The sequence below is a fragment of the Trifolium pratense genome, linkage group LG2 (assembly GCF_020283565.1).
Source record: "Trifolium pratense cultivar HEN17-A07 linkage group LG2, ARS_RC_1.1, whole genome shotgun sequence".
Lineage (NCBI taxonomy): Eukaryota > Viridiplantae > Streptophyta > Magnoliopsida > Fabales > Fabaceae > Trifolium > Trifolium pratense.
Window position 1 is genome coordinate 762,807 of NC_060060.1, and position 20,126 is coordinate 782,932.

At 35.0% G+C, this 20,126-nt stretch overlaps 2 protein-coding genes across 2 annotated transcripts; both read left to right on the forward strand.

The window, feature by feature from the left end:
* The first annotated feature begins 1,535 nt into the window (after positions 1–1,535).
* LOC123910072 (umecyanin-like) lies at positions 1,536–2,674 on the forward strand. The gene is made up of 2 exons (XM_045961108.1): positions 1,536–1,882; positions 2,020–2,674. The coding sequence occupies exons 1-2, from the start codon at positions 1,696–1,698 to the stop codon at positions 2,466–2,468; spliced, it is 636 nt and encodes a 211-aa protein (XP_045817064.1). The 5' UTR covers positions 1,536–1,695; the 3' UTR covers positions 2,469–2,674.
* A 12,843-nt stretch (positions 2,675–15,517) lies between these two features.
* On the forward strand, positions 15,518–16,524 carry LOC123909620 (cucumber peeling cupredoxin-like). Its single transcript, XM_045960491.1, has 2 exons — positions 15,518–15,803; positions 15,929–16,524. Exons 1-2 carry the CDS (start codon positions 15,617–15,619, stop codon positions 16,387–16,389), a joined length of 648 nt encoding a protein of 215 aa, XP_045816447.1. The 5' UTR covers positions 15,518–15,616; the 3' UTR covers positions 16,390–16,524.
* The last annotated feature ends 3,602 nt before the right edge of the window (positions 16,525–20,126 follow it).

Here is a 20,126-nt window from a genome sequence, read left to right on the forward strand (position 1 = left end):
CTTCACTGGCACACAATATAGATGATCATGCATATAGCGGATGATGTCCACACTCCAGGGACGGATCCATACCTGATATATTGGTGTGGCTAAAAAAATTATGTTCACAAACTTTATAGTTAAAAAAAAAAAATCACGCTTGCAGATTAGTTGAAGAAATAATTTTATCTCTAGAAAGCACATTAAAAAATAACAAAATAACAAAAAAAAAAAAAATCATATTTGTAGTTGTAGAGTTGAGAGGAAAGTAAAAGAATAAAATTTAATGTGTTATTGAGATCAATTAAAGTGTATAAACCTTTAATGATAAATTTTAAATTATCCGATAAATTTAAAATTAAACCTTTAATGTTGGTGAATTTCAATAACATATCAAATTATTTTAAATTTCGGTAAAATTTTACATGAATTATTTAGATATGAATTTTAAATTTAACGATAAATTTTATACTCGTTAAAATGTTACCGGTATAATTTAATTTTATCACTTATTTATAAAAAAAATTACCACAACTATTATTCTTGATTCTTTGTACGTAGTTAACTAGCAACAAAGCAATTTCTATGTAAGAAAAAGAAATTAAAGCCAAAAAGCAACCTATATAGGACTTGAACTTAGGATCCTTGAGTAAATGGGGGGATACATAACCACTAAGCCAAAAAAATAATTGTGATAATATTAGTAGTTATACATATATATACAATAATTCTTGTGTGGCTATAGCCACACTCAGCCCCTACATGCATCCGTCCTTGCCACACTCCCGAATTTTTGAACACGATTTCTACGTTAGGGCTTCCAAATCACAAGTTAAGACTTAAAGTTAGAGGTCCAGTTATGCTATTAATGAATTCAAATAAAAAATTTGGATTATGCAATGAACAAGACTTACAAGAATGAGAAAACGTGTTTTTGAAGGAAGAATGGGAAGAATGGACAATCTCTTAAGCACGTTGGAATATATCTTCCATCTCCAGTGTTTTCACATGGTCAAATATATGTTGCGATTAGAGAAGGATTGAAAATATTAATTATCGACGATGATGGTGAAGATACGAATAAGATTTCCAATGTAGTTTATAAAAAAGTATTTTGTAATATACCATAATTTCTGTTGTATGAACATTTTTTTAAATTTATTGTTGAACTAATTTTTAATGTTACTCATCTTTTTTTAAAATACCTTTCAATATTACAATTATTTTTTTATTACATGTTAGGCTAATTAAACTCGTGCACCGCACGGATCAACGTTCTAGTAATATGATAAAATTGTGACCGGAATATCCATCCTTTTAAACTCGCAAACAAAGTCATAGGAACGTTCTTAAAAGCCACCATCATTTTTTTGTTTTGTTTTTGGAAATTATGTACGCGGGAATTGGTAGGAAAGGGAAGAATATGAGAATAGAGACAACTTCCATTTTCACATTTCAAAGTCTTCTGCGGACCATTTCCAAATATTGACCCAACAACTCTTTCACAATTAAATTAAACAAAAATAACACTTAGTCGCTCCTCTTTTAATTAAATTGGGTTATTAATATATCTCAAATCCTCTATATATAATCAACCGATACATAAGGTACCTTCAAATTCAATTCAAGCATATCTAATTCTTTTCATAAACACAACTATTTTACATAGATCAAACAGGGGCAACCTGATCAACACAACACAAGAACAATAAAAAGATGTCTCAATTAAAGAATATGTCAATTCTTTTAGTAATTGCTTTTGCTACAACAATACTACAAAACACAGAAGCTGTAGATCATTTGGTTGGAGGCTCCCCCGGTTGGTTTTCTACACCCCCGGGTGGCGCTAAGTTTTACTCTGATTGGGCTTCCAATGCCACATTCAAAGTAAACGATGTATTAGGTGAGTTTGTGTATACGCTTTTAAATTGAACAAACTCGCAAATTCGATTCAAATCTTATGTTAAATAGATTTTTTGTGAATAATATACAATTGATTTTTTTCAAAGCCAAATTCTAATGTCTCAATTTTTATTACAGTTTTCCACTTTGCCACGGGAGCCCACACTGTTGCCGAAATTAGCAAGGCGGACTTTGACAATTGCAACGTCAATCAAAATACTCAAGCCATAACAACATCGCCCGCAAGAGTCACCCTTAACAAAACTGGGGATTTCTATTTTACATGTACTATCCAAGACCATTGTAACAATGGTCAAAAGCTAAGTGTTAAGGTCGTTTCCGCTTCTTCATCACCTGCTCCAGCTCAAGGTCCTTCTCCTCCTTCTTCGACTACTCCTTCACCTACTCCTCCTTCATCAGGAACCACACCTACTCCTCCTTCTCCTACTCCACCTGTCAGTGGAGATACACCATCCCCATCATCTCCAGCTCAGCCAGGCGCGACTCCTCCATCACCTGGCTCAGCCACTTCTCTCGTTGCTACTTTCTCTATTTTCTTTGCAGTTGTCATAAATTTATTGTTTTAGACTTCAAATTTTTTGACAGGATTTCTATTGTTTAGGTTGAGGGCAGGGTTTGCTATTGTGGTATGGGTTTTTTTTTTTTTTTGGTTGTTTAAATAATTTCTCCTTTTGATGTTCTTTACTTTAGTATTCGATATGCATATTGGGTGGCTTCATTGTTATTCTTGGTTTTGTATTGGAATAAATAAATTTGTTTCATGTTGTGGTAATTCATAGCTCTAAATACATAATAAAAAAAATTGGCAACGTCAATCCAAACTTTGTCAATACCAAATTTCATACTAGCTTAGTACTTGTTGGTACCAAAATTAAGTGTGCCATAATAAACTTAAAAAAAATCAACCAAGAGAAATTGTCCAGAGCACATCAGAGCATAAAACTTGCTAATGTTTTTTTTAGAGTAAAGATTTAATTGGATCTCTTACAATTTTTTGTGTCCCAATTTAGTTTTTGGCAAAATAATTTATCCTTCCTATAAAAAATTTATAGGCAAAATTGAACCACATAAAAATTGTGAAAGACCAAATCAAATCTTTACTAATTTTGCTTATAAAAAAAAATCTTTACTAATTTTTTTTTTCATTTACTAAAATAGCACACATTAGCATATTAAAGCAAAGTAAAAAAAATCCATATACAGCAAAATAAACATGCCAAAGTTTAATCAGTAAAAAAAAATGCAATTTTTTGTTTAAAATAAAAAAGAGAACTAAGAAAATCATAGCAAAATGAAAAAAACGTAGAGCAAGAAGAAAAAAAGCATTGATGGGCTACATGATGGTGATTGGTGATGAAGCAAGAGGATTGATGTGAAGAAACACACTAGGGAGACAGATGAAGAATTATGCACATGATAGGAGTATACTAGTAATAATTTAACCATAAAGTTTACATTCCATACACTCTAAATTAGGAGGAAAAGAAAATAGAAGGATTGAATAGGTTCCATTATATGCGTTTCATTTCAGGCGGATTCTAGGGTGGGAGACCATGATATCTCACCGATGAGTCATGTGTTATGTGGTCTGGATTGAATGTGTACATGATATTATGATGTACTATCAGTATTAAATTTTTTTTTTTTTGAAAAAAAAGTTTTTGATATTTTTTCGGGAAAAAATTATCAATTTTTTTTCCCGAAAAAAGTTCCCGATTTTTTAGGGGAAAAGTTTCGATTTCAGATAAAAACAATTCCGGAGTTTTTCTGGAAAAAAAAGTCCGTTCTTTTTTCGGGAAAAAAGTTTCGGATTTTTTCCGAAAAAAAGATTTCGATTTTTTCTGGAAAAAGTTCCGATGTTTTCCGGAAAAAAGTTCCCGATTTTTTGGGGAAAATAGTTTCGAAATGTTCATCTGAAAAAGTATTGCTGATACAAAAAAGAGTGAAAAAACAGAAAATATTTAAAACTTTTTTTTCGAATAAAATATTAGAAATTTTCCAGAAAAATATCGGAAACTTTTTTTCCAGAAAATATCCGAAACTTTTTTCCGAATAAAATATCGGAACTTTTTTCCCGAAAAAAAGAACGGAATCTTTTTTGTTCAGACAAAACCTCCGAAATTGTTTTTATCTAAAATAAAAAATTTTCTCCCGAAAATCGGAAACTTTTTTCCGAAAAAAAATCGAAAATTTTTTCCACAAAAAAGATCGAAAACTTTTTTCCAAAAAAATCTGGAACTTTTTTTCAAAAATAGAAAATAATATAACACTGACAGTACACCATAATATCACGTACACATTCAATCTGATCCACATAACACATGACTTATTGGTGGGAGATGTAACGACCCAAAATTTAGTATTCGTTATTTAATTATTTTATTATGCGAGGGCGTGATTTATAATTAAATTATTAAGCGGCGAATAATCATTTAGCGAGAACGTAAGTTAATGAGCGAGAAGTTATGTTGTTTGGGCCTTTGGGCGTGGAATAGGCATTGGGCCTAAGCCAAGTGGGCTTTGATCCATGAGAATAGAGAGAGCTATAAGTAGCAAGTCAAACCAATGAATAGTCCCGTAAGTTGCAATTCTTGAGAAAGAGCAAGAGGAGGAGCTCATGAGGGAGAGGGAGAGCTCGTGGGAGAGAAAGAGAAGAGCAAGCTTGTGGATTCGTCGAGCTAAGGTACGAGAGTTAGATTACATATTCGTGAGTGATTCGGAAGAGGGGAGGATGTCGATTCCTCCATTCCCAAACTCTTTCCACTCTATTTTCTTGTGGGTTTTGTGGGTGATTTTCTTAATGGAAAATGGATTCTTTTGATCCTAACATGTGTAGTGAACTCATGGTAGATGAGGTAAACAACTTTGGGGAGTTGAAAATGGGAATATGTAGGTGTTTGATCAATGATTTGCATGTTTATGCAACTTTGCTTATTTTGCAAGAAATTGGCATGATTTTGATTGTTTGATGTATTTGGATGTTTGGAAGGGATGATTAATGTTCCTTGATACCATATATGCTTGAATTAGCTGTTTATAAGAATTTATAACATGTTTAGATGGATTTTTGAGTGGATTCAAGGTTAAACCGCCTTAGAAACTCAAGAACAGATATTTCTGGTGTAGTTCGCTACGGGTTCGCTACGGCTTCGCTTAGCGAATAAGTTCGCTACCTGTTCGCTACGGCTTCGCTTAGCGAATAAGTTCGCTACCTGTTCGCTACGGCTTCGCTTAGCGAATAAGTTCGCTACCTGTTCGCTACAAGCTCGCTACCTGTTCGCCATGTACCTGCAACCCTCTGATGTAGTTCGCTACGGGTTCGCTACGGGTTCGCTACGGATTCGCTACGGGTTCGCTACGGATTCGCTTAGCGAACAGCACTGTGACAGCAACTTTTTGATAATTGTTTTAAGTGCAATTAGGCACTTGTAACATGGTTTAAGGGTATCCTTACATGTTTGTTGATACATGTTGATGTTGTTAATGCTTATTGTTAATCGTTATATGATTCACACGCGTATGCAATGACTTGTAGTTCAAGTGACTATGTTTATGTTTTAGCATTAATTTGCAATGTTAAGGAAATGATGTGTGTTTTATGACATAAGTGTAAATGAAACTTTATGTGTATAAAAATGGTTATGCAGATAATTATCATGTGAATAATTATGATTTGAGTGATAGGATATTGTGTTATCCTAATGTGTTAGATGTTGGAATTGTGTTTCCGCATCAGTGAATGAATAGCTTCGAGCTAGATAGCGTCATGTATTTGATGTGTTTAAAAGTAATCATGCATTCATGAATAATTGTGTTATGGGAATCATGTGAATTCCAATAATTGATGAAAATGGACTATGTTTATGAAAAGTGGCCGAAGATGGGATTATGTTATCCGAGATCTGGAGCCCATATCCAAACATGATATAAAACTGTGTGACTCCTCTTTATGGGAGAGATGGTTGATGATAACCATATCCTACATGATATAAAATTGTTATTGAGCTTATCCAAGGGAGATAAGGTGGTTCGGTAAGTTCCGACGCATCCAACAAGATGTAAAACTGGGTTCATCTTAAATGGGGTGAATAGCAGCATCCAACAAGATGTAAAACTGGGTTCATCTTAAATGGGGTGAATAGCAGCATCCAACATGATGTAAAACTGGTTTGGTCCACCATTGGTGAGACGCTTATCCTGCATGATGTAAAACTGCAGATGTAGAGTCCGTGCATGACTATAATCTGAACAGTCCGTACATGACTATAATCTGAACAGTCCGTCATGACTGAAATCTGAACAACGTGGAAATGGTACCACATGCATTAGTCGTGTCTAGGGATGACATGACATTGGATAATTGGCATTAGATGCATTAGGGTAAATGCACATGTATTTGATAATTGTTATGTGACATTATCTGATTGGATTGTAATGTGTTTTCCGTATGTGTTAAGCTTTGGTATTTACTAATTGTTTAATACTGTGATTGTTGCCATGTCTTGGTATATGAGTAGAGTCCGTCATGACTATAAAATGAACAAGTGTAGAGTCCGTCATGACTATAAAATGAACAAGTGTAGAGTCCGTCATGACTATAAAATGTACACTTTGGTAGTGTCCGAGAAGACGTGAAACTATATGATTGGTGTGTTTGTAAATGAATGATTAATTGGTAGTCGTATTCGACGATGTATGTGCGTGAGTTAGAAATGTATGATAGCGTGTGAAGTGTGTAGTATACTACTCACACTTATATTTATGTTTATGTTTTCTAACTCTCTGCTTTGTGTTAATTGCTGGACCTTTGGGGGTCCAGGTTGACAGGTTATGTGTTAGCCTCGTCCGAGTGCAATGGTGAAGCTCTGCTCTGATTGAGACACGGGAAAAAGGGGTTTTTATATGTATATGCATGTAGTCCTCTTAGTATACTCTGTTGGTCTTAAGCTTTCATTTGAAAAGTATCCGTTTTGTATAACTAATAACGTATCGTTCGATGCGAGGTTTTGTTTTTAGTTCATTCGAATATTCTACTAGATAAATGTATTAGTATTATCTTTGAATGAAGTTTGTGATATTCAAACCAGCGCTTTATAAATCAGATTTTCAATTTTTCCGCTGCGTATTTTCGAAAAAGATTTTATAAAGGCAGAGTTAATTAAATAACGGGTTTGGGTGTTACAAAGTGGTATCAGAGCAGGTCGTCTTCGGACTGTGAGGTTACGTGTCAATCAGAGCCGGTCTGTGCAGTCAGATCGAGTGAGCGTGTGTGCCAGTTGTGTCTGTCTTTTCTTGTTGTGTGTACTTGATGCGATTGATACTTATCATTGTTATAAGTTATCAAGTCAAGTAGTGGTTGAGTATTTTTATGCTTAAGTTTTAAAAATTTGTGTGGTTTGAACTTTTGGTTTGTAGATGCTTATTGCTAACAGTTGATGATCCAGCATGATGTAAAACTGCATGTGATGAAGATTTTGTTGAAAATATAAGATTATTTTCTTTTGAGTAAGTGAAAATGAATTTTTCACTAGAGTGAGAAAGGAGTAGGATGTAAGTAGATCCTAATGTGTGTTGTCATATGTTTGTTTATAACATGTGGTAGATTGATTACTAGTACTTAGTGTGGTTCTTTAATTGAACTATGTGAATGTATTCTCATGATGAGAACTTGTTTGAGAACATGCTATGTTTTATACATGTTTGAGTAGATGTTGTAAGTATGCGGACAAACGAAATGTAATGCATGTACTTGACTCGATGTCTTGTGTACATGGATGTTTCATTGTCTTACATATAGTTTAGTTATAAATATATGTATAGACATGTGGTAGTAATTATGTATGCTAGTTGTTACGTAGGTTGTTACGTTAGCATAGACGGGAATAGTGTGTTTATGTATTTTGCAGTGGTGTGTATGTCAAGAGGACTGCACCGGGGTTTTGAGTAGATGCTTAGATATCTTACCTTATGTTTACCCTTTGCATACGACATGTATGTGAATGCTGTCGGTATTAGATTTCTCTTGAGAGGAATATATTTGGAATCGATAGGACGGTTAGGTGCTTACACCGGATGTTCTAGTGGAAGTGTAAAGGTGGGTTTGAGATAAGTGGGGGAGAAGATTTTGTCTCTCCAAGATGTTTCGAACGCGAGAAGTAAGGACGAATAGAGATGTTCTTGAAGTGGATTGTTTAAGATTGAGTAGCATTGTTCGAAGTGGAATTCTTATTTGGAGAATATTTTGGAGGAAGTATCAGATGATCATTTCGGAGTGAGTCGGAATGAAGTTGTTTAGCCGTAGGGAGAATGTGGCCATTGGGGAACGATGGAGCAGATTGAATGTTAAGTGAACACCGTTGCTGGGAAACGGAGAAGACGTGTGCGTCGAGGGTAAGAAAACCCGATTACAATAAGTGGGACTGGTGGTGTTTCTAGCGGAACTCGTAGCAAGAATGTTCCATTGTTTGGTTGTCTTTCACTTGATGGTTCATCCTCAAAGAGGAGGAAGAGTGATAAAGATGGAAGCTTTGTTGATGAAAAGTTTTCAGAGGAATCTGATGAGAGTTGTGTTGGAATCAACAAGACGGAGATCATGGTTGTTTGGAAATCAACTTTTGATAGTAGCTGAGATTTAAATACAGAATTACTAGGTGATCAAGAAGAGCCTAGGAAGGATTTATAAAGGTTGAGTATGTTTGAACCGAGTGGTCATTTCTTGGAAAGATTTGAGAAACTAAGTGCGAAGTGTTACCTTTGGATGTTTGGGGATAAGAAAGTTAGCCTTTGGAAACGTGTCAAGCACGAGTATTAGAGAGACGTAAGAAAGTGACTTATGTCAAGTAAGAATTGCGGAAAGGACTATCTCACACATAAGTGATTGTTGTGTTTGGAAAATGTGTATTAAGAATTTGGAAGCAATGCTCAAAGTAAGTGTCAAATGATGTTTTGTAGCAATTGGAAAAAGTTAACTATGAAATGGAAAAGTCGGTGGAGATTAGAGATGTCGGACACATCGTATCTATGGGAATAGTATAGTAATACCATGTGGGAAGGAAATAAATGATTATGGATATTTTCGTCGTGAACGGTGGGATGATAGTGAGTCGACGAGTGACTTAAGGTAATATTTTGGATAAGAATATTTCGACAGGAAATGCTATCGGGAAGGTCATGTTAAGGAAGTCAGAAATTGGATAAGAGATTATTTGGAAAATAAAACAGTTATGTTGAATGTTCGACGCAATGATTTGGGGAATTGCAAGGAAAAAGAATTTGACGGTTGGATAGTATATTTTTGGCATGTGTTAAGAAATTTGAGAAGTTAGACAGCAGATGAGCGTAGGAGTTGTGCTACCGAATGAATGGTTGGAGTGAGATTCGACGCAGTTAAGAACTTATGGAATTTGAAAAGTTGTGAAGTGTGCAACGGAAGGGTCTTTCGGAGTATTTTGGGTTAAGTGGTTTTGTTTTGGAGTGGTGCTGCGAGTACCGTAAGATGTTAAGAGAAAGTTTTAAGTAGTTTGATGAGAATGGTTTATGCCATCATCACGATTGTTGACTATCTATCGACAAATCAAGGGATTAGCTGTCCTTGATCTATTGTTGATGAGTAGACGAGATTGTGTCGATTGGGATTGACTGATTTTGTCAAACTTGGTTTGGTTTGGAGTTTGTATGTTTTGTTGGTACGAATCCGGAAGAAGTGTGAATTTGAATCGGAGTTTGTGTAAGAGACCGTATCGGCTAAGGTATTATGACTAGAAAACCCGTTGGATTGAATGCAAGTTGGGAATTAGAAAATCGGATGAGGGAATTTATCCGGAGTTGTGTTTTAGTCGGGTAATTTTCGAGGGCGAAAATCTTTTAAGGGGGGTAGAGTTGTAACGACCCAAAATTTAGTATTCGTTATTTAATTATTTTATTATGCGAGGGCGTGATTTATAATTAAATTATTAAGCGGCGAATAATCATTTAGCGAGAACGTAAGTTAATGAGCGAGAAGTTATGTTGTTTGGGCCTTTGGGCGTGGAATAGGCATTGGGCCTAAGCCAAGTGGGCTTTGATCCATGAGAATAGAGAGAGCTATAAGTAGCAAGTCAAACCAATGAATAGTCCCGTAAGTTGCAATTCTTGAGAAAGAGCAAGAGGAGGAGCTCATGAGGGAGAGGGAGAGCTCGTGGGAGAGAAAGAGAAGAGCAAGCTTGTGGATTCGTCGAGCTAAGGTACGAGAGTTAGATTACATATTCGTGAGTGATTCGGAAGAGGGGAGGATGTCGATTCCTCCATTCCCAAACTCTTTCCACTCTATTTTCTTGTGGGTTTTGTGGGTGATTTTCTTAATGGAAAATGGATTCTTTTGATCCTAACATGTGTAGTGAACTCATGGTAGATGAGGTAAACAACTTTGGGGAGTTGAAAATGGGAATATGTAGGTGTTTGATCAATGATTTGCATGTTTATGCAACTTTGCTTATTTTGCAAGAAATTGGCATGATTTTGATTGTTTGATGTATTTGGATGTTTGGAAGGGATGATTAATGTTCCTTGATACCATATATGCTTGAATTAGCTGTTTATAAGAATTTATAACATGTTTAGATGGATTTTTGAGTGGATTCAAGGTTAAACCGCCTTAGAAACTCAAGAACAGATATTTCTGGTGTAGTTCGCTACGGGTTCGCTACGGCTTCGCTTAGCGAATAAGTTCGCTACCTGTTCGCTACGGCTTCGCTTAGCGAATAAGTTCGCTACCTGTTCGCTACGGCTTCGCTTAGCGAATAAGTTCGCTACCTGTTCGCTACAAGCTCGCTACCTGTTCGCCATGTACCTGCAACCCTCTGATGTAGTTCGCTACGGGTTCGCTACGGGTTCGCTACGGATTCGCTACGGGTTCGCTACGGATTCGCTTAGCGAACAGCACTGTGACAGCAACTTTTTGATAATTGTTTTAAGTGCAATTAGGCACTTGTAACATGGTTTAAGGGTATCCTTACATGTTTGTTGATACATGTTGATGTTGTTAATGCTTATTGTTAATCGTTATATGATTCACACGCGTATGCAATGACTTGTAGTTCAAGTGACTATGTTTATGTTTTAGCATTAATTTGCAATGTTAAGGAAATGATGTGTGTTTTATGACATAAGTGTAAATGAAACTTTATGTGTATAAAAATGGTTATGCAGATAATTATCATGTGAATAATTATGATTTGAGTGATAGGATATTGTGTTATCCTAATGTGTTAGATGTTGGAATTGTGTTTCCGCATCAGTGAATGAATAGCTTCGAGCTAGATAGCGTCATGTATTTGATGTGTTTAAAAGTAATCATGCATTCATGAATAATTGTGTTATGGGAATCATGTGAATTCCAATAATTGATGAAAATGGACTATGTTTATGAAAAGTGGCCGAAGATGGGATTATGTTATCCGAGATCTGGAGCCCATATCCAAACATGATATAAAACTGTGTGACTCCTCTTTATGGGAGAGATGGTTGATGATAACCATATCCTACATGATATAAAACTGTTATTGAGCTTATCCAAGGGAGATAAGGTGGTTCGGTAAGTTCCGACGCATCCAACAAGATGTAAAACTGGGTTCATCTTAAATGGGGTGAATAGCAGCATCCAACAAGATGTAAAACTGGGTTCATCTTAAATGGGGTGAATAGCAGCATCCAACATGATGTAAAACTGGTTTGGTCCACCATTGGTGAGACGCTTATCCTGCATGATGTAAAACTGCAGATGTAGAGTCCGTGCATGACTATAATCTGAACAGTCCGTACATGACTATAATCTGAACAGTCCGTCATGACTGAAATCTGAACAACGTGGAAATGGTACCACATGCATTAGTCGTGTCTAGGGATGACATGACATTGGATAATTGGCATTAGATGCATTAGGGTAAATGCACATGTATTTGATAATTGTTATGTGACATTATCTGATTGGATTGTAATGTGTTTTCCGTATGTGTTAAGCTTTGGTATTTACTAATTGTTTAATACTGTGATTGTTGCCATGTCTTGGTATATGAGTAGAGTCCGTCATGACTATAAAATGAACAAGTGTAGAGTCCGTCATGACTATAAAATGAACAAGTGTAGAGTCCGTCATGACTATAAAATGTACACTTTGGTAGTGTCCGAGAAGACGTGAAACTATATGATTGGTGTGTTTGTAAATGAATGATTAATTGGTAGTCGTATTCGACGATGTATGTGCGTGAGTTAGAAATGTATGATAGCGTGTGAAGTGTGTAGTATACTACTCACACTTATATTTATGTTTATGTTTTCTAACTCTCTGCTTTGTGTTAATTGCTGGACCTTTGGGGGTCCAGGTTGACAGGTTATGTGTTAGCCTCGTCCGAGTGCAATGGTGAAGCTCTGCTCTGATTGAGACACGGGAAAAAGGGGTTTTTATATGTATATGCATGTAGTCCTCTTAGTATACTCTGTTGGTCTTAAGCTTTCATTTGAAAAGTATCCGTTTTGTATAACTAATAACGTATCGTTCGATGCGAGGTTTTGTTTTTAGTTCATTCGAATATTCTACTAGATAAATGTATTAGTATTATCTTTGAATGAAGTTTGTGATATTCAAACCAGCGCTTTATAAATCAGATTTTCAATTTTTCCGCTGCGTATTTTCGAAAAAGATTTTATAAAGGCAGAGTTAATTAAATAACGGGTTTGGGTGTTACAGGAGACATGTTCTACTAACTCACGCTAGCATCCGCCTTCATTTCACTCCATTTTATTATAAATCTAAACAATATAATTTCATTATTTAATATTCTATTACATTTCATCACTTCCCATCAATCCAATAATCATAAGAAAATTTAAAATGTATTTAAACTTACGAAAAAATCTATGTTGCAAATAATCCTTCTATGATAAAATATAAGCAAAATTAATTTTTTTAAATTTATTGCATAATAAATATATCGAGACTATAATATAAATAAAATATATTAATTATATAATAAACTTAAAAAAGTAAATTTTGTTTATACTTTGTAAATTATGTACATGCATACGGATGTTTTGGAGTGAAAACATTTAAACTTCCAATTTTTTGTGTATTATTTTGTTGTTTTTTCTTTCCAGTCAAGTAGTCTATGAGTTAAAAATTCTACTCTTAAGGTGGATAAGTAGGATGAACGAGATTCAAACAACACCTCACTATATATATAATATAATGTTCCTGTCAACTGAGCTAACTCACGATACTATTTTGTTGTTATCTATAATAATAAAAAAATTGCTTGTTGAATAATAATAGTTGATTAATTATTTTGATTATAATTGGACGGCCTTGATTTAAAAATATAAAAAGACACGGTCACAAACAAATGTCATCACCGAGGGAAATGGCTGCTATTGTCCTATCTAGACTATAGCAAATTAAGTAGATTAATATTAAGGAAAAAAATTGGTTTTATGTTAAATTTTTATTTATATGTACATCAATTCAAATTAGAGTTGGTTGTACAGATTATTTTAAGTATAGTAACACGGTTCACAGATTAATTCTTCTATATCTTCATTACAATATCTCCACTATACCAAAGAAAAAGTCTAAATTTTGTAATAAAAATAACAAAAAATCTAAACTTTAAATATTAAATATAAAAGGACACGTGTTTAGTCAAAACAATAAACATATAAAAAGACATGAAAATCTAAACTTTACAGCATTAAGTGATTAAATTTTTTGTACATTTTTTATATTTTTTAAACACCAGGATTTTATAATATAAGTATATTTTCATGGTACAAGCTTGAATCCATTTATCCATAAATTAATGAGCAATGCTAATGTCAAACTCTCAATCACACTCCTCTAACACACTCCAATAGTAATTAGCCACATCATCCCACTATCTATGCTTATGTACTTGTTACCGGTTCTATGTATAACCACTTATTTATTTATTAATTAATATTTGGATGTTAGCTTTTCATCTTCTTCATTTCCACTATAATGTATCTTGAACTTCTGTGATTCAACCATTCAACCTATAAACCTGCAAGTCATCTTAATCATCTTCCCAATTACCTTGGCACAAAATTAGTCCTTCATCAAATCCAGATCCATCTTTACATAGAAACGATTAGTTCGATGTTGAGAAAAATAAATCATTCACTATACCCAGATTTATCTTTGTGCAAGAATGATGGGTAAAAACTTGAAAGTTTGTGTAGAAATAGAGAAAAGCAAAGAAAATGGATTTTTTACAAAAGTAATTGTGTGGAAATTGTGATGGACATAGAGAATGATGTTGAAAGAGAATTAAATCAAATCACAAGAAAATAAAAAACTTTTTCACAATTAATAGTTCACAAATTTTAAATTTTAGTTGAGAAAAATCTATCTTCTATTTTTTGTCGTTGTTTTCAAATTTTAGATCTATTCCTAATTTGTGTGTTGGAGACATGGAGCTCTGCAACCATGGGAGTGTTAGAGAAGATGACGTCACATTTGAGTGCTAAATAAAATAAAAATATTAAAAAAATAGAAAGTGGTGTTGTGTTTATAACCTCTAGAACCGGTAAACAGGTAACAACATAAAATATGAGGATGACGTGACCTTATTTGATAGGAGTGTGTTAAAAGAGTGTGTTTAAGAGTGTGTCCTTAGCATTACTCTAAATTAATATATCACGCCTCATTATCATTAATAGACGGTTGACTCAACCCATATAATCCATAGGTTTAGATAGACAAGGTTAAACCCTAGAAGGTGTGGTTATCTCAAGTGGATTCTATCTTTTTTAGTAGATGAGCGGATGCAGTACTACACGGACGTACTTCTTTCTTTTTGTTGTTGTCAGTGCTTTCCAGGGTCGAGATATAAAATGTAGGCAACGAAGGCAGTTATCCTAATAGGCTTTGCGGGCGGAACAAGGAGACTTCCTTTCTGTTGTTGCCAGCGCTTTCCAAGGTCGAGATATAAAATGTAGGCAACGAAGGTAGCTATCCTAATAGGCTTGCGGGCGGAACAAGAAGAGGGCATGTCAATCAAATAAATCATACCACCGCGGTTGTAAAAGCGTGTTCCCTTCAAATAACATGCATCATAGGTCGATTGAGATTTCTTGCTGTAGAAAACAACACAGTTTCACGCTGCATTTTAAGATCACAAACATTAATTGCACATCAGATGATTCAGTAATACAACTTTAAAATTACTATAAAGATCTCAGTCGCACGTTTTAGGTCTGACGGTCCTAACGTATAACAGCAGAAAATCAAATCACTTAATTTGTGCTCGCAAACCCAAACAACTTTATTAATCAACAAACCAAATTGAATTAATGAAAATAAAGACGGTGATAACTTATTTTAATTAATTCAATAACAACTCTTTCACTATAGAGACAACTTCCATTTCCACATTGCTTCTGGACCATTTCCATGCATTTATCGGATTCTAATCATTGACCCAACAACTTTTTCACAATTTAATTAAACAAAAAAAAAATTACTTAGTCTTGCTCTAAAAAAGTTCTTTTTATATTCAAGTTGGGTTAATTAGACTCTATATAATCAATCAAATTAGAAGGTACCTACAAATTCAATTCAAGCACTTCTAATTATTCTCATTAACATAATTACACAAAGGTGTAAAAGATAGATAGATAAAACAGAGGAAACTTGATACACACACAACGAAAGAACAATACAAAGATGTCTCAATTAAAGAATATGTCTATTCTTTTATTAATTGCTTTTGCTGCAACAATACTACAAAATATCGAAGCCACAGATCATATTGTTGGAGGCTCCACCGGTTGGACCGCTACTCCTCCAGGTGGCGCTTCGTTTTACTCTGACTGGGCCTCCAACATCACATTCAAAGAAAATGATGTCTTAGGTGAGTTTTTTAAATTGAGTATGTAGACTCTCAAATTCGATTCAAATCTTAGGCCAATTAAATTATTTGTGAATTATATTTTTTTCAATGCGAAATTCTAATTAATGTCTCAATTTTTATTACAGTTTTCAACTTTGTCACCGGAGCTCACACAGTTGCCGAAATTAGCAAGGCAAACTTTGACAACTGCAACGTCAATCAAAATACTCAAGCCATAACAACATCGCCAGCAAGAGTAACCCTTGACAAAACTGGGGATTTCTATTTTACATGTACTTTTCAAGGCCATTGTAACAATGGCCAAAAGCTAAGTGTTAAAGTTTCCGCTTCTTCGCCTGCTCCAGCTCAAGGTCCTTCTCCTCCTTCTCCGACTCCTCCTTCATCAGGAACCACTCCTCCTTCACCTATTCCTCCATCAGGAACCACTCCTACTCCTCCTTCTCCAACTCCACCTGTCAACGGAGATTCACCATCCCCTTCATCTCCAACTCAACCAGGCGCAACTCCTCCATCACCGGGCTCAGCCACTTCTCTCGTTGCTACTTTCTCTATTTTCACCGTCGTTGTTGTAAACTTATTGTTTTAGAATACAACTTTTTTGGTTGGGTTGGGGGTAGGGTTTGCTATTGTCATATAGTTGATCTCGGTATACATGGTTTTTTCAATTTCTCTGTTTGATGTTCGTTACATGATTATTATTGGTTTTGTATCACAATAAATAAATTTGTTTCATTCCTAGAAATTTGATTGTTTGTATTATTATAAATATCCTGACTAGTAAATGAAAGTATAATCATTAATGAAAAATGTAGCAAGTAGTATTATAGTTGTACACATATGAGCACACTCTAACTAATAATGAGCTAGAAAAGTGAGTAGCATATTTAACCTTAAAAAATGAATTAACATAGTATTAACAAATAAAAGGACAGGTGTTTTGGTGCATTGAATCTAATTATCTAAATGTCTTTGAATAAATATATATATATATATAAGACTCATTGAAGTTTACAAGTTGCTGCCCCTAATGCACGCTTCAGCTTTTGGTGATGATCTAAACACTGTTAGTTGTTTCTTAATTAGTCCTCCAAGAAATCAAGAATTTGCCAATTAAGAAAGATTGACTTGAGATTTGTTACGAATATCGAGACCTAACTCATCCTTATAAAACCGGCTTGTAAGGTGAGGATTGTCTCCTCTTTATAAACTCTTCTCAAGAGTCCTATCTATCCGATGTGGGACTAAATCCCACCGAGTGTTGGTCGCTAACACACCCCCTCACGCTTCAGCCCGGCCCAATGGGCTTGAAGCGTGAACGATGTCGGAAGCCCAACGATAGACCCGATAGGCTCTGATACCAGGTCACGAATATCGAGACCTAACTCATCCTTACAAAACCGGCTTGTAAGGTGAGGATTGCCTCCTCTTTATAAACTCTTCTCAAGAGTCCTATCTATCCGATGTGGGACTAAATCCCACCGAGTGTTGGCCGCTAACAAGATTGATCTTCTAGAATGAGCAGTAGTAGGGTTGGATAAGAATTGGCTTTAAGTGTGAGACAGAAGTGATGTCAAGTGTTACCTATCTAAAAGAGTTATTTTAATTTTAAGCATCAATTTACTAGTAGAATAAAAGCTTCATTGTATTCGGTACTTTTAATATTTAGGGTATTTTAGTAATTTTTGTCATTTTATAATTTTAGGAGTAAAACAATTAATTAGGAGATTTTAGAGGTGATTGAGTGTGTTGTATTAGAAGTGTGCTGGTTTGGAATTGAAATTGTAAGTCTGAGTAAAATGTTACAACAATGTTGTAGGAAATGCTACAACATTATTTGGGCAGTCTACAAAGATATCAAAGAATCTGCTCAAATGATTCCACCTTAAAATCGCCAAGGGACGCCTCATAATTGAGGTGGTGCAAACAAATTGTGATAAAGAAATATTCGAGAAAAATAACAACATATTACATTGGAAATGAAGATCATAAATTAAAAACATAAATTTAACGCAAACAAGACTAAGGATCAATAATTTTTTATGTTTTGTTTCAATTTCATATTTTGCCTTTACTATTATCATTTTTGTTTCTTTTCACAGACTGATCCGCTAGCTACTATTATCATTTTTGTTTCTTTTCATCAGAACGTAGACAATTACGATAAAGATATATTTGATAAAAACAACAATATATTACTTATTAAACCACTAGGTTTGGTCTAGTGGTGAGGGGTTTGGGTAATACGTTATAGGTCCTGGGTTCGATCCCCAGCTCATTGTAAACAAAAAAAAAAACAATATATTACTTATTATAAATGAAGACCATAAATTTAAAACATAAATTTAACACAAACAATATCAAAGATCAGATAAATTATCTGCTTCTACTTCATATTCAAACATGTAAGCAGCGATTTCATCGAACGTCCTCGGACGGATCAAGCTTGAACATATAGCCTTCTTGCATCGCCGAAGTGGGGATTGAAATCTGGCACGCAGTGAACACAAGATGCTATAGCATACGTTGCAGCAAGACAGTCGCAGAACACAGGAAATAAATAAATAAATTGCAGAATAATAAATAAGACAGATAGTTGTTAACCCAGTTCAGTGCAACGTCACCTACTCTGGGGGATACCAATCCAGGAATGAATCCACTATAATAGCTCTAGTTCAAAGCCCTCGACCAACACCCGGTACTTGACTCATCACCTAGACACTACCCGTGCAATCCTACCTAAGAACCTCTTAGATAATGAGACCCCGTCCCAAATTCCCTCTAACAACACGTACTATGTTGCTGTCAATAATAATAATCAGGATGGAGACACTCTCCTAGAAACTAGACCACACTCTTGCTTAAAAGCTTATGAGTGAATCACACACACTAACTCCGTGCTTAAAAGCTTAGGAGTAGCTTACAATTAACAATAAAACACAGTCCTAAACTTGCATCAAAGTGACACAAGAAAGGCTGACAAAAGACACACACTCTAAACCTTAAAAACTCACACTTTGTAAAAACACGGTTTAGAATACATGAGTAGAATAGCTTGAGGCTTCACATATTTATAGTCTTCAATTGTCTTGATGGGCAAGCTAGGTCTTCAGACAAATACAGCTGTAGGAATTGTGGCCAACCCTAAATTATTTCTAGAAATATAATTCATGTTGTACCAAACAAAAAAAACGCTAAAAATATAATATAATTATATTTTTGTTTTAAATAACATTCCTTCAACCGACTTCAATAAAACTTGCTGAGCAAGGCTCGTTTTGCCCAGACGCACGTGCCTGAATATATAATTGAAGCAAATCTTGACCAAGATTTGAAATAAAAATTCTGCACGAAAAACAGAGCATCAGGATGCTGTACTATAATGCTACAGCACCTCAGTCCAACATCTGGCTGGTTGGCTTTTGCAAAATGTAGCCAATCAAAACACCAACAATCTCCCCCTTTGGCAAATTTTGGCTAAAACAACCTTAGGCCAGTGCATATGGAGATACAGTCTAAACTTTCCTTCGAGTCAACATAAGCACACAACTAGGAAAGAAAGTAGAACGATGCTAAGCTATTTGAACTTTCCTTCGAGTCAACATACACACACAACTAGGAAAGAAAGTAAGGAAATCCATCAGATGAAGAGAAAGGAATTCATCAGATGAAAAGATAGCTAGCACGTAAGCATCAGAGGCATGCAACAGCGGAACATAACACATCTTAGCCTCAAAGTACAGAGAAATAAACTCTCACATAGTGGATTCAAGATCGGAGAAATAAACTCCTTAAAATTTAAGCAACGCCACAGAGAATAGGAAAAATAAATTCCTATATGAACACTTCAGACATGCATATCATAAGTAGTAGAAAAATAAATTCTACCTACTCCCCCTCAATATATGCATAAACTTCACTCCCCCTCAAAACATGCATATCACATAAAACCAACAACATGCTATACTAGATGCTATAGCATTTTTCATCACAGATATTACTGCCCCTTTTTAGCCATAAATTCTGACAACTAAAGTCATTACCATAGAATAGGAGCAAAGTACAGACTTCCACAGAGTTATCAGAGCATAGAGAAACATAGAGTGCAGAGAGTATCAGAGCATAAGAGATCATAAAGTGCATATTACAGACCATCATGGCAAAGAACCTGGAGTGTCGGAGCCAAAAGACATGGATTGTGCATGTTACAATCCAGAGAGCATCAGGGCGTAGCCCACAAAATTAAAATCCAAAAGGACATGCAAATAAAGCATAAGCAGGGCACATAGAAGGACTTGCGTCAGAGTCCTCCTCCTCTACCTTAGT